The sequence below is a fragment of the Schistocerca americana genome, chromosome 2, assembly GCF_021461395.2.
Source record: "Schistocerca americana isolate TAMUIC-IGC-003095 chromosome 2, iqSchAmer2.1, whole genome shotgun sequence".
Lineage (NCBI taxonomy): Eukaryota > Metazoa > Arthropoda > Insecta > Orthoptera > Acrididae > Schistocerca > Schistocerca americana.
In genome coordinates, this window is record NC_060120.1 from 804,550,155 (window position 1) to 804,565,232 (window position 15,078).

The 15,078-nt window shown below is 40.3% G+C and overlaps 1 protein-coding gene and 2 non-coding genes across 3 annotated transcripts in view; 1 reads left to right on the forward strand and 2 right to left on the reverse strand.

Annotated features, from left to right (window-relative positions):
* Positions 1 to 14,488, reverse strand: part of LOC124594449 — a 39,448-nt gene extending 24,960 nt beyond the window's left edge. Inside the window, exons 1-2 of the mRNA XM_047132825.1 lie at positions 14,434 to 14,488; positions 4,090 to 4,373 (exon numbers count right to left, since the gene is read on the reverse strand). Coding sequence (XP_046988781.1) covers positions 4,090 to 4,373; positions 14,434 to 14,472 — 323 coding nt within the window. The 5' untranslated portion in view covers positions 14,473 to 14,488. The remainder of the gene's footprint in view (positions 1 to 4,089; positions 4,374 to 14,433) is intronic.
* On the reverse strand, positions 7,692 to 7,766 carry Trnat-ugu. Its single transcript has one exon. It is a non-coding gene; the product is annotated as a tRNA-Thr (tRNA).
* Positions 8,254 to 8,328, forward strand: Trnat-ugu. Its single transcript has one exon. It is a non-coding gene; the product is annotated as a tRNA-Thr (tRNA).
* Positions 14,489 to 15,078: the final 590 nt, after the last annotated feature.

Genomic DNA, 15,078 nt, shown 5'->3' on the forward strand with positions numbered 1-15,078 from the left:
TTCCTACATGATGTGAACTATGGCAGTCTACTGGTATCAAACATAGTCTTTAATCTGAGGAAGAAATTTCTGAGAATGTACATTTGGAGCAGAGCACTGTGAAGCATGGACTGTGAGAGAACTGAAACAGAAGAGAATCAAAGTGTTTGAGATGTTGGTACTACTGCAGAATGTTGAAAATTAGATGAACTGATAGGATAAGGAATGAGGAAGTTCTCTGCAGAATCAGTGAAGAAAGGAACAGATGGAAAACACTGACAAGAAGAAGGGTCAGGATGATAAGATATGTATTAAGATATTAGGGAATAACCTTAAATGTACTGGAATAGGGTGTAGAGGGTAAAAACTGAATGGGAAGACAGACATAGGAATACATCTGGCAAGTAACTGAGGAAGGATGTAGGATGACTAAAAAAAAAAAATTTGTCTACTGAGGAGTTGTGAACTGCCCATTGTAATGTCTGTGGCCATGTTCCGTGTGAGCTGGTTGCCTGAACCTATATAAAGCCAGCCATAGCCCACCGGAAGCCATGTTGCTATTTACATTTGCCTACGTCTTACAGTGATACCACTACGCTCTTCATAAAAGACTGTGCAAACTTCAAGTACTGTGTTTGTGTTGCCCTTTGGGGTGGTAGCACTGGCACAAAACTTGTGCTTGGACTGCAATAAGTTTTCTCGGCATGACCTACCTGCCTTTGCCTACAATGAACTTCTCTGATTCCAAGTACCTGATGACACATTATTTCATGTGTTTGTTCCAAGTTCTGTAAAATAAATTTTGAGTGCAGTCTAAAAAGTTCCAATTTTTCATTTGTTGTGATGATTCAAATTCCAGTTTATAAACTGGTGACTTTGCAATATTTGGATTTTTCTCCAAATTCAAAACTCAGCAAAATGCCATGAGCTTTTGGATGAGTGTTATTTGGCTGTCTGCAATGGCTAAGGAGTACTCAACCTTAAGTTCATGGATGTACACCACTTGACACAGTTGGAAGACCAAGGAAATATTATTTGCTCACACTGCTTTGAAACCATTAGCTCACACATCAGCATACTTCTTACAGTCTTCGTAATCAAAAAAACTATTGCGTGAGTAGGGTCTCAACATAACTCCAACTCAATATCTTACAACCAATACACAACTTTCAAAGCTCAAGTGGTAGAGCTTGCACTGAATAACTTGGCCTACCATGTGTAAAAATGCATTCTTGAAATGCATTCTTGTCCTTAGTGTTCAGCCCTCATATCTCATAAACAATTTGAGATAGCAAACTAGTTTTTGGCAAATGGTAGCAGGCAATGAGAAAAATATTTCACCATATAGTTAAGAAGTGAAATATCCAATCTGCTGCAGTATCTGAGTAACTACAGATTTTTTTCAGTAAAATAATGTAATTTTATGACTGTAGGCAGTTAGTGAAATGAGAATTAGTGTGCATTTGCCATGTAAGTGAAGAAATTACACTTTCTTTTTATTTCGAGAATGAGCTTTTCTTAAGCTATTGACTTGACTTGTCCTCAGTTACTTGTTTAATAAGAAGAAAGGTTAACAAGCAAGCAAAAAATCATTTCTTTGTTGAATTTTAGCATAATCCTGTAATGCCATGTGTTTTAAAAAGAAATGAATGACTTGTCAAATTACTGGTTGTACTGGTATAATTGATTAATAAGACTGTTTACAGATTCGTTAGCTGTTGATTGCCAATCCTGTTTGTGACTAGCCTTCCCCTCACCTACTGCACAGTGGAACCCCCATCGCCACCATTGTCCCCTCCCCTACAACACCATCTGTGCATGTACAGGCCACATTATTTTGTGAACCTTCTGCCAGCATGTCAGATTACTGAACTGCATTAGATTTTCTATTCTTTAGAAAGGAATTACATAAACAAGTATCATATAACAAACTTGGAGATCAGCTGACTGAAACTATAAGCAAAGACCGACAAGAGTCCAGGAAACATATGTTGGAGAATCTTGACATGAAGCATAGTAGCAGAAAAGCTTGGAACCTCATAAAACGATTGTCTAGCAACTCAGCAGCTTCCAAGGATCAGGTTTTCATGACAGCTGATTAAATCGCACATCAGCTCACTTTGAATGGTAAAGCAACCAGGAACAGCAAGATTGCCACCTCGTATAAGAGGCAACAAGTTGCTGAAATACCACGCAGGTCATACTTCACTTCAACAGAATTGGAAGCTGCTATCAGTTCCTTGAAACCCAGGAAGGCCATGGTCCCAATGATGTCATTAATGAATTTATACAGAATATAGGGCCCATAGCTAAGGAATGGCTCTTACAACTCTATACTTTCTGCTGGTCTAAAAAGACGGTATCTAATCTATGGCTGAAGGTGAAAGTAGTAGCTATCCCAAAGCCAGGTAAATCAAGAGATGATGCTAAGAACTATCGTCCAATATCCCTGCTGTGCAAACTATATGAACATCTAATCTTGAATAAAATAGGACCACAACTAGAAAGCCAAATCATTCCACAACAAGTAGGATTCAGACCCGGTAAGTCTTGCACTGGCTAAGTCCTCTGTCTAACTCAAAACACAGGCCCCAGTTTTGAGAAGGGAGAAAAAACTGGTGTGGTGTCTGTCGACTTATCAGCAGCATACGACACGATAAACCACACTGATCTCCAACAGAAGATACTATGTGGAATTTCAAGAGCAAAGAAGTCGCTGGAAGCCTGAAGAATGGTAGTGTTTTGTCCCCTCTACTTTTCAATCTGTATACAAATGACCAACCAACTGGATCAACAACAAGAAGTTTTATCTATGCTGATGATGTAGCCATTGCCTGCTAATCCAGATCAATCAAACAGATTGAGAGAAATCTAACAGATGCCTTAGAAGTTCTAACTGAATATTACAACAGGAACCAGCTTCGACCAAATCCAGCAGTGACGCAGACTTTTTTATTTCATCTGAACAATAAGGGAGCAAACAGAGAATTACAATTGGAATGGAACTCAATTAAACTTAAACACTGTCCAAACCCAGTTTATCTTGGGAGTCACGTTAGATCAAACATTGTCTTACAAGAAACTTGTAGAAAAAACTAGAGCGAAAGTCAACTCACAGAGCGATATAAACCGCAAACTTACCAACTCACACTGGGGAGCAAATCCTGAAATTCTACATGCATCATCCCTGGCATTGTGGTTTGCTCCAGCTGAATATGAATGCCCTGTATGGAGAAGATCAACACATGCCCAGAAGCTAGATGCAGCACTGAATGACTCATGTCGATTACTTATGGGATGCCTGAAGCCTACAACAAACCATGATCTCCTTTATATGTGTTCTAGAATATCCCCCCCCCCCCCCCCACGCAGATCAGATGGCAAACATTGGTGATGACCGAACGAAGCAGGCAGTGCGAAGATAGAAGACATCCCCTGTACGTACATCAGCCAGCGGTGGCAAGAATTAAATCGAGGGAAGATATCATAAAACTTGAACGTCCACTAAATGAAAGTCAATCTACGACCAGAGAATAAATGTGGTAACAGAAGTTGGATAAAGGCAGCCTGAAAAGTTGGAACGTTAAAGAAAAACTTCTCGCTGGATCACAATTGGAATCGAGAGTCTGGAAGGGTCTAAATAGACTTAGGTGTCAAATGAGAAGATCAAAGGATAACTTGTTCAAATGGAGATACGCCGAAGAAGAGCCCTGACCTGTTGACCTGTCCATCCTTGCTGGCTCCATGCACTTTCCAAGACCTGCAGTTGGCCAACGATGCTGCAGTGAAGTGTGCTGCACACTGGAGAGAGATATGAGCCTTGCTATTGACAATAATGATGACTTACGATATGTGAAGATCATTAATATATATATGTATTTGTAGTCTAGTATATATAGCCTATTAATTAATTACAGATGCAGCTCAGACATGATTAAATAAATATAACAAAGTATTCCTGGTAAGAATAGTGTTAAGACAATAGAAACATATGATTGAGGGATACGTTTTGTAAATCAATATTTACTGTACTTGCTTAAAGTTTCTGTCTTAAGTCTATAAAACATTATATTTAAATCTTAAAACAAAATTCATAACATATTTACATACTTGGCGTAAGAGACAGCTAGTTGCTTTATAGCAACATCATTTATGGAATCAAGCAGACTGCGTAGTGTGTAATAAAATTTGTGTGGAAGCACAGCTGGTGTAAGCCTCTTGCGCATCTTCTGGGCAGCTATCAGAAGCCTCAGCAGGTGAATAGTTGAACGTGACCCATATGAAAATACATCCATAACTGCACTCAGCACTCTGCTTCCTAAATTGTACATGTTGACTCTCAAGCGATGGGATGCCTCATGAGAAATTTGCTTGTTGCCTTCTGCCTCAGCTTCCTAAAGAACAATGCATGTCATTAACATATGTACCAGAAGAGTTAAAACAGTGATTTTCAGAAATTTAAATTAATTAGATTACTACACTGAAACATTTATTCTGAGATAAGCTAAATAAAAGTGCAACAAAATAGTGGAAAAGACGTAACAGGAGACAGTTTCAGAAAGTTATAACAAAATTAGAAATAAATAATGAAGGCAGTTTGCTCCAGAGGCATTTATATTCACACGCAGAAAAAATATTAACCATTCTGTGGATATCAATACATTTTAACAAACGTGGCTATAAATGTTTCACCAATTGTTACAGATACTGTTAGTGAGTTTTAATAATGCAAGAGATACAGATTATGTATGTGTGTTGGCAGAAATATAGGCATGTGAACTTCAGCTTCAGTATATTTGGCTCCTGATGACATAAATAAAATTGCTATTTTGATACATTAGGAGAATGAGACTCTATCAATCTCAAGACAATAAGGTCTTTCGCAACTTTAAAGATAGCCTAATGAGATTTCGGCAACTATAAATAGTTAAGGAACTTACCTACACTAAAAGAATGTTCATCCATTATGTAATGGTAGAATAGGTGAAAGGCAGTCCAATGCAACAGATGCGGTTAGAGAACCTCTAGTGTGTTTATTTCCTATAACAATAAAACTTGCAACTCAGTAACAACAGAGGGAGGACAGGTGGCAACTCACCGCAAAGATGATTGCTGAGTCACAGGCAGGCACATAGAAAAGACAATCACACTCTCTCAACTAAATTTTCAGTCGTAGTTTTGTCAGAAAAAGAGGGCACACACACATTCACACTGTCACTGAGACACAACTCATGCACACATGACTGCTGTCTCTGGTCACTGTGTCTACAGACTCTGGAAATCAGATCCAAACAAACCACTCCTCATGCCTCCCTGCCTCCTGTTGGCTGTTGCTAGGCTAGCGGCAAGAATTGGCGGCAGCACTGACTGCCAAGCTGATGGGTGTGGTAGGAAGGGGAGAAGCAGTAGGAATGAGGGAGTGGGGAAGCAGCGCACGTACTCAGCTGCACCCAGCCAGTGATGGTGTAGGACACCTCAGTAAATAAACCATCTACTGAGACGAGAAAGAGATTTTTACAGCTTTCTTTTTTCCAAATTTCCCTGATGTCATTGAAATTCCCTGATATTCCTTGATTTCCAATGGCAACCCTGAGCTTGGCTTCCGCTCGACGTGAACCAAAATCCGATGAGGTTCTGGAAATCGTGGAAGAATACTTAGTGTTCTGTTTACATGTGTTTGATTCTTATAATGAATAACAAAATTAAACACAAACAACAGTAACACATTCCGACAGTCATTCTACTTGTCACAGAGAATTGCAACTTTTTATCAACCTGCCAACAGTCTGTTTGTGTATGTAGTGACATTGACATCCAACTGTGTCTTCTGGGTGATTAAATTTTTTGTCAGGTAATGCAACAATGTGTCTAATTATTTCAAAGATGACTCAAAACCAGTAGTTGGAACCCAGTATGCTGTGACTTCCAATGAATTTCTACTTTTACAGCACAACAACCAGTATTTCTAAACTCAACAAGGGAAAGTCATAGTGGTTGTTGCAAAGAACAGGACAAAACTATTTTTGTTTTGTTACTGACTAGAAAGAAAAACTCTAAAATTTTAGCTGTTATGCGGCAGTGGTATTGACAGGAAAGGGAGGAATAGCCCTCTGTTTACATATAGTTCTGCAAGCAGCACAGTGGTCACAATAAGTCAGTTGGGTTTGTGTTTGCTGTTAGAGTATATCAGAATAACTTTGTGCCATGAAAGTGTGTTTCCAGACTAAGTGAGTGTTACACCCTGGACAATGAGACAAGCAGCAACTGTAAAACTGTTGGTGGAGAGCTTTGATACTGTAGAAGATGCACCTACAAGAGAAGAGTGTGTTATTTATGAACAAATAAAGCAACAGTTGGCAAAAGAGGGTGCTGTAACAGCAGAGGTTATTAAACTCTTAATAAACAAAAAGGTGTCATAAGAAGAAAATGATAGTGTCATGGGAGTGACGGATGAACCAATGACACCAGTCGCCGATTTCCAGGGAGCAGCGGTTCATCTTATCAGCCATCACCTCCAAGAAAATGAACGCAATTTGCAGACGGATGTATGGCTCATGTGTAGAAAACATGGACAAGAACCAAGGGAAAATGATGGCGATGTTGACCCTCCCAGTCTGTGTCATCCTGGATTAGCAACTGATATGGTACCACACCTGAAAATTATGACACTGTTGGCACAAAAACGCAATATAAAGTGCAAGGATGTGTCACAAAACTTTGAAAACTGGCTAAAACAATGCAATTTGTCAAACCCAAAAATTCTGCAGGATACGATAATTTTATAGCAAAAGACAGGAAAATGCAATAACACGTGACCACCCATTGAGACTTTGGGCACTGAAAAGAAAAAAGGACACTGACCCTCACTATTCACGGAGTTCAAAGCCACCAACCCCTGCGTAAAGAAAGTTAAATGTAAGAATAAGATTGTCCTTCGCAAAATAACCCACAAGTTAAAAAGTAGTTACTTTTTATTACCTTTCATTACCAATTCTCTGTCATTCACCAGCCACAGCTGGACAGACAGCGTCAAGATACAGCATTATCAAAATACATGAATACAACTCTACTATGATAGTAATTTAATACCACAAGACATATTTAAGTTATAAATTAGATTACAATAATATCACAACTATAAAATAGATTCAAGTATATAATGAAATTAAATATAACGGTTGCTGATGGAGTCATGGAACTGAGCTGCAGCTCAAGTAAACACTATGCTATTACCAGAGAAGAATTCTCCAATATTGTAGAAGGGTTGCTCTTTCAGCTTACACAGAATAGTAGTTTTATGGTAAAGACTGAATGTGATCAGCAGCATTAAACAGTTTTAGGGCCACCATTGGGAAGCTGTTTTGTGTCTTTGCTAATCAACACCTTGGCATGTTAATACTGTCTTTGTTGTGAGTGCTGTACTTGTGAACTTCATGTCTCTTTATGTAAATATCATGGTTTCTCTTTATGTGGAAGAGGCAGTTCAATATATACTGGCTGTAAACAGTCAGATGTAAATATCAAGGTTTCTCTTTATGTGGAAGAGGCAGTTCAATATATTTAACTGTATATATGACGGTAGAATCTGTTCCCGAAAGAACAGTTACAGTGGATGACCATGCAGCTTTGCTAGAAATGACATGATAATTAATTGGACACCCTAGCTGCAAGCAGGCGTTGATACACTTCATTGGGGACATGTTGAAAATGTGTGCCCCGACCGGGACTCGAACCCGGGATCTCCTACTTACATGGCAGACGCTCTATCCATCTGAGCCACCGCGGGCACAGAGGATAGTGCGTCTGCAGGGACTGATCCCTTGCACGCTCCCCGTGAGATCCACATTCCCAACATGTCCACAACACTACATTCGTAGTGCGCCTAATAGATATTTGCCCATCATACTCATTACTCTTGGCAGATTAATCTACCAAGTCCCGTACGAGTTCGGGCATAGCGTGTGCGTTCGCACAAGAAGGTCAAAGGCCGGGAACCCATATTTTTAACTGTATATATGACGGTATAATCTGTTCCCGAAAGAACAGTTACCGTGGATGACCATGCAGCTTTGCTAGAAATGAAATGATAATTAATTGGACACGCTATGCCCGAACTCGTACGGGACTTGGTAGATTAATCTGCCACGAGTAATGAGTATGATGGGCAAATATCTATTAGGCGCACTACGAATGTAGTGTTGTGGACATGTTGGGAATGTGGATCTCACGGGGAGCGTGCAAGGGATCAGTCCCTGCAGACGCACTATCCTCTGTGCCCGCGGTGGCTCAGATGGATAGAGCGTCTGCCATGTAAGCAGGAGATCCCGGGTTCGAGTCCCGGTCGGGGCACACATTTTCAACATGTCCCCAATGAAGTGTATCAACGCCTGCTTGCAGCTAGGGTGTCCAATTAATTATCATTTCAGTTCAATATATACTGGCTGTAAACAGTCAGAACTCCTAACCCGGTGAAAAGTGGTTTACAGTGGTCTGTTTTTTTGCTTGAAGTAATGATCCTCATTGCTTTCTTTTGCAGTAAAAGCACATTCTTGCAGCCTGCAGAATGGCTCCAGAACAGCCCATAACTGGTGTGGCTGTGGAACATTGCATAGTACACAGTTAGAAGGTACTGTTCTCGTACTATACTTTTCAGTTTCCCCAAGAGGTACAGGACCCATGAAAGTTTGGAACATACATGTTTGGTGTGCTGTTGCCAGGTTAATTTGGTATCAATGAGAAAGGCCAGAAATTTAACATCTGCTGCATTACCCAGTGCTTCAGTACTGCTGAGGCTGCATATCATCATCTGAGTTTTTTCTTCATTAATTTTCATTTTGTTCATGATAAACCAGGCCTTAGCTTCATTGAACACGACTTCTGCTTGTTGGATTGCCTGTCGAACATTCTCTCCTTTTGAGAACAAGGTTGTATCATCCGCAAACTGCAAGGTGTGCCCATTGGAGTCTATGTCATTTACGAAGATAAGGAACAGCAGGGGCCCTATTACCGATCCCTGTGGCACACCATGCTGTAGCTTCTTCTCACCTGAATCAGCTCCTTGCACGGAGACAATCTGTCATCTGTTTCTCAGGTAGGATTCAAGATCCCCCTATACCATATGTTTTTAGCTTTCTGAGCAGGGCATTATGTGGGATGCAGTCAAATGCCTTACTAAGGTCACAGAGTACTAGTGCTATAGACTCTTTGTCTTCAAAACCCTGACTTATGTTTGTAACTAAGTCAAGTACAGCTGTTGTTGTTGATCTGCCCTTCCGAAAGCCATGGTTCAAAATGGTTCAAATGGCTCTGAGCACTATGGGACTTAACATCTATGGTCATCAGTCCCCTAGAACTTAGAACTACTTAAACCTAACTAACCTAAGGACAGCACACAACACCCAGCCATCACGAGGCAGAGAAAATCCCTAACCCCGCCGGGAATCGAACCCCGAAAGCCATGTTGCACATCATTTAAGAGACTATTTCCTTCAAAGTAACTTAACAGTTATTCTTTCATTATCGATTCCATCACCTTCGCTAGTACTGGTATTATAGATATGAGCCTGTAGCTTTACACTTCATGTGGACTGCCTTTTTTGTAAACAGGCACTGTGCGTGCTACTTTTAGGAAGTCTGGAAATTCCCCTGCATGGAGGCTTTTATTTATTACTACTGCTAATGGTTGTGCAATTTCACTGATTATAGTTTTTAACATAGTAAAGAACATGCCATAAATATCAGGGCTCCCTGCAGATTTGTAGCTTTTTACAATTTTTATTATTTCTTTTGGATACACTCTCTTCCACATTACCATGCTGCAGTTATTCTCAAATTTCATAGCAGCTGCAGGATCTAATCCAAAGTCAGGAATTTCATCTACTGTGTTTTCCACTATTTTTATAAAATAGTCATTAAACTCATCTGGACTGCAAGAATTAGAGTGAGAGCTGGGTTTTTTCCTGTGCTCATTAACCAGGTACCATGCTGCTTTAAAAGGATTGTGAGCTTCTCCAATAAATTTGGTATTGCTTTCCTTCTTTGCTTTTTCTACTTCCTTTCTGTAGGTCCTTTTGGTCTGTAAACAACTAGCGTACAGTCTATCCTTAATATCTATATCTTTAGCAGCTTTAACCTCGTCGTTTAGTATTTGCACAATACATTTTATTTTGGCTGGTCTAGGAGTATACCACCTCTTTACTCTGTTAGTTTTTTTTCTACATTTTGATTTAGCATTTGAATATCTCTTGGGTTTTAATGGGAAATGTTCATCAAATTTCATTTTAAGGGTCTGGAACATGTGATTGAATGCAGAATTTGGTGGTAATTCATCAATTATTTGGCGCCAATCTATAGAAGACACTGTAGTTTTGAAATCATCTAAACTTTTCTTTGTAATAACTCTATTTCTGAATACATAATTTGGTTGCCAGCTGGGAATTTGTTGTGTATTTACTGAGTTCGTCCATAACTTCATGATTGGTGATCTGCTAGTATAGGGTCCACCACACTTACTTTGTAGTCCCAACTATTTAGGTTTGTCACAATTGTGTCGAGACAAATAGCTGCTCTTGTTGATAGAGAGTTTCCTATAAATAGCCCATAGCTGTCTACTAAGATCATGACAGCTCTTTCTTTATCATTACCTTCTCCAATATGAATGATGAAGTCTCCATACAAAGCAATTTTTGTCCCAAAGTGCACTAGGTAACACAGACAGTTTTCCAACTGGTTGAGGAAATTTTCAAAATTTCTATCTGGGGAACAGTAGACAGAAACAACAATTAAGTTGACATCTGATAGTCCCAAAGGAGCTAATTCTAGGTCTAGATCTACACAAAATTTACTAAGGTCAATTGTACTGGCACTGAGTTTACTATTTACATACACAGCCACACCACCATGGATAGTAGTTTCTCTACACCATGCATTCACTATTTCTAAATATTCAATGTTTCTGTAGTATTCTGTTTGTGGTGGGGCTAGCCAGTGTTCACATATACATAATACATCAGGTCTCACTTCGTCAGCAAACAGTGATAATGTATCAAGTTTTGTTCTGAGGCACTGCACATTTACACTCGCTATAACTAAGACAGCATTTTCTTCAATGATATCATTTACTTTTTCATTGGAATGTTCTTGGCCTTGGGAGTTTATCACACTGGTGCACTGGGCATCCTCCGGAATAAAAAAAGTTTTATCACAATGTTCTTCTGTCATACACTGTTGCCCATTATTTTATCTTTTAGGTCGAAATCAACACCAATTTTGAAGCTATTATTTATTCCCTTTGTTTCCAGTATTTCAACTGTAAAATTGTTGTGATTTCGGAAAGTGTTCTGTAAGAAGTTAGAGTTTCAGCTGTGGTGCCACCTCTTAGTTTGATTAGGTGGAACCAGACTTTTTGTCACCAAACAGCATTCCTTTTTCATCGCCAATACCTATTATGGCATTATTTCTGTTTTTAGTACTGGCATTCACAAACGTTTGTATAGTGGGCCTCAAACACTGTTCACCAGATTTTCCATTTTGTAGCACAGTCTTGTAAGATGTTTTGTTTTCTTTTTCTGTGTCTTCAGTGGTTTTCGCCAGTTCATTTTCTTGTTTCGCTACAGTCGAATTTCTTCTGCCTCCTCGCTTGTTTTTCACTTCTTGCCAGTCTGTATTGATGCCTTCCGAAGAGTTTTCATCCATCAGATTGTTTACGTCTGTATTTGGTTTGTTTTTAATGTGGGATTCAGTTTCACTGACACACTCATTGTTTACATTTGTACCAGATGCCACTCTAGCAATGTTTGGGTCTTCAACGTTATTTCTCATTGGAAAATTACGACGTGATGAATTTGCAGGCTTTTTGCTGCTGTTGTGATTGGTGATGGTGGTAGGTGCTGCTTCTCTGACACACTCCAGACCAGTATTTGAACTTTGCCTCAGATTAGCACTGTTTAACTCTTTATTTCCGGCTATAATACATGGCATGCTGTTTTCTACACCCTCTGCACACTGTCTTACTGTGTTTCGTGATGATTGAACTGCTTCTTCACTTCGTGGTACCAATATTTCGGGTCTAGTTTAGCAGGGGATACAACCTGTCAGCTTTGACCAATGACTTCAGAATTGGCCATAGAGCTTGTATTACAAGATGTTCTGAAAACAAAGGAATGCAAGAGAGAAAAACTGTACTTCACATACACTACTGGCCGTTAAAATTGCTACACCAAGAAGAAATGCAGATGATAAATGGGTATTCATAGGAAAAATATATCATACTAGAACTGACATGTGATTACATTTTCACGCAATTTGGGTGCATAGATCCTGAGAAATCAGTACCCAGAACAACCACCTCTCGCCGTCATAACGGCCTTGATATACTTGGCCATTGAGTCAAACAGAGCTTGGATGGCGTGTACAGGTACAGCTGCCCACGCAGCTTCAACACGATACCACAGTTCATCAACAGTAGTGACTGGCGTAATGTACTGAGCCAGTTGCTCGGCCACCATTGACCAGACGTTTTCAATTAGTAAGAGATCTGGAGAATGTGCTGGCCAGGGCAGCAGTCGAACATTTTCTGTACCCGGTAAAGCCCGTACAGGACCTGCAACGTGCGGTCATGCATTATCCTGCTGAAATGTAGGGTTTCGCAGGGATCGAATGAAGGGTAGAGCCACGGGTCGTAACACATCTGAAATGTAACGTCCACTGTTCAAAGTGCCATCAATGTGAACAAGAGGTGACCGAGACGTGTAACCAATGGCACCCTATACCACCACACCGAGTGATACGCCAGTATGGCGATGACAGATACACGATTCCAAAGTGTGTTCACTGTGATGTCGCCAAACACGGATGTGACCATCATGATGCTGTAAACAGATCCTGAATTCATCCGAAAAAATGACTTTTTGCCATTCGTGCACCCAGGTTCGTCGTTGAGTACACCATCGCAGGCACTCCAGTCTGAGATGCAGCGTCAAGGGTAACCGCAGCCATGGTCTCCGAGCTGATAATCCATGCTGCTACAAAACGACGTCGAACTGTTCGTGCAGATGGTTGTTGTCTTGCAAACGTCCCCATCTGTTGACTCAGGGATCGAGACGTGGCTGCACGATCTGTTACTGCCAAGCGGATAAGCTGCCTGTCATCTTGACTGTTAGTGATACGAGGCCGTTGGGATCCAGCACCGTGTTCCCTATTACCCTCCTGAACCCACCGATTCCATATTCTGCTAACAGTCATTGGATCTCGACCAACGCGAGCAGCAATGTCGCAATACGATAAACCGCAATCGCGATAGGCTACAATCCGACCCCTCCTTACACGAGGCATCATCCCAACAACTTTTCACCAGGCAATGCTGGTCAACTGCTGTTTTGTATGAGAAATCGGTTGGAAACTTTCCTCATGTCAGTACGTTGTAGGTGTCGCCACCGGCGCCAACCTTGTGTGAATGCTCTGAAAAGCTAATCATTTGCGTATCACAGCATCTTCTTCCTGTCGGATAAATTTCGCGTCTGTAGCACGTCATCTTCGATGTGTAGCAATTTTAATGGCCAATAGTGTATATAAGGGGCAATAGTATTTTCACGTTAACGATATCGCATGTTTGTATCTTAGTATTTCTCCGCAAAATACAATGGAAAGAAATGAATGAAATATATTACTAGCAAAGTATACATCATGTTACATGTATGTCAGTTGTTATCTCGAAACTCTTTCGAACTGTATTGCTTAAGTGCAGTACAGGTTAAAATTTTCGTTTTCACTAACTTACTGTCCCGTTCTTCACTTGAATGATGTATCCTCCGCTTCAGTAAACCCTAAATGGAACATGGGATACAAATTGTAGATGTGTTGTTTATTTCGTCTCCGCTTTTACTAACAGTCTTTTCTTACGTACATATCAGTACTACTGATGACAGAAGGACCTAGGAATGTAATATACGTATATCAGCCTTCCGTTGACCTCTCTATATGTGTACTGGTAACAAAAAGGTGGAAATAGACGTACGTTACATTTGCAACCTGTACCTCAATTGAACGGAGATAAGAAGACGACACATGTACAATTTGTATCCCGTACTTCACTATGGGGTACAGTTTTTCTGTTGCCTTCTATGCAAATAGTATCCCATTCGTTACTTGAGCTATATAGCTATACGCAACATTTGTATCTTGCTCGCAAATTGACATATATAGTGTCAGTGTAAAGGCGAAGTGAAGTACGGGATACAAGTTTCAGTTGTGTCAGGGTTTCGCCTTTAATATAGCAAGTCAAAATTCGAAAATGTCATACTAATACTAGTGCTGGGAAACGAAAGAAGATCGACATCTGAGAAATTTCTATACGTACTTCACAACAAGAAAATACACATATTGGTGGAATAAACCAGTGAAATATGTCAAAATAGTGAAATACAGTGAAAGAAGCAAATGGAAAAGTGAACTTACCACACGGAAATATCGAGGAATAACTGAAGCTCGCCTCATCTAAGTGGCTTTGAAGTGTCGAAATCTGACGTTTACTGTTAGTGCAGGCGCCTGTGGATAATTATCTAAATTCAATGTTGTGGTTTACTACAAGATGTTGATAACCCCTATCCCCTAAATGAAGAAAACCCGTCTGGTATAACAATACAACCCTCTGGAACCGATCTTCAATTAACCTAACCAAAACTTCCTTACTTCTATTTGGTACTACTCTGAACACTACATCGTCACAATGCTGACCTGAAACTACTGCCCCCCCGCCCCCCCCCCACACACACACACACCCATAATCCCACCGGAGGTTCCCCCCTGTTGTACTTCCTTTTCCCAAAATGCGACTCGTCAATTTCGACCATAACACCGGGACCGCCCTGACGGCCCCCTATATTTCATATATTCCCCACAAACTTCGCTACAAAACGAGTACCAGTCCACTACCGTACACTTACTAACCCGACATTCATGCACACAGAGCCACACAGGATATCTTAAACACCAACAGTAAGTGATTTTCATTATGTGTCTCAGAGCGAGCTTAGATTTCTCGAACCACATTCCCATCCAAATAGATCGCCACAACTGGTCTCTGCTGCACCTCCATACAAA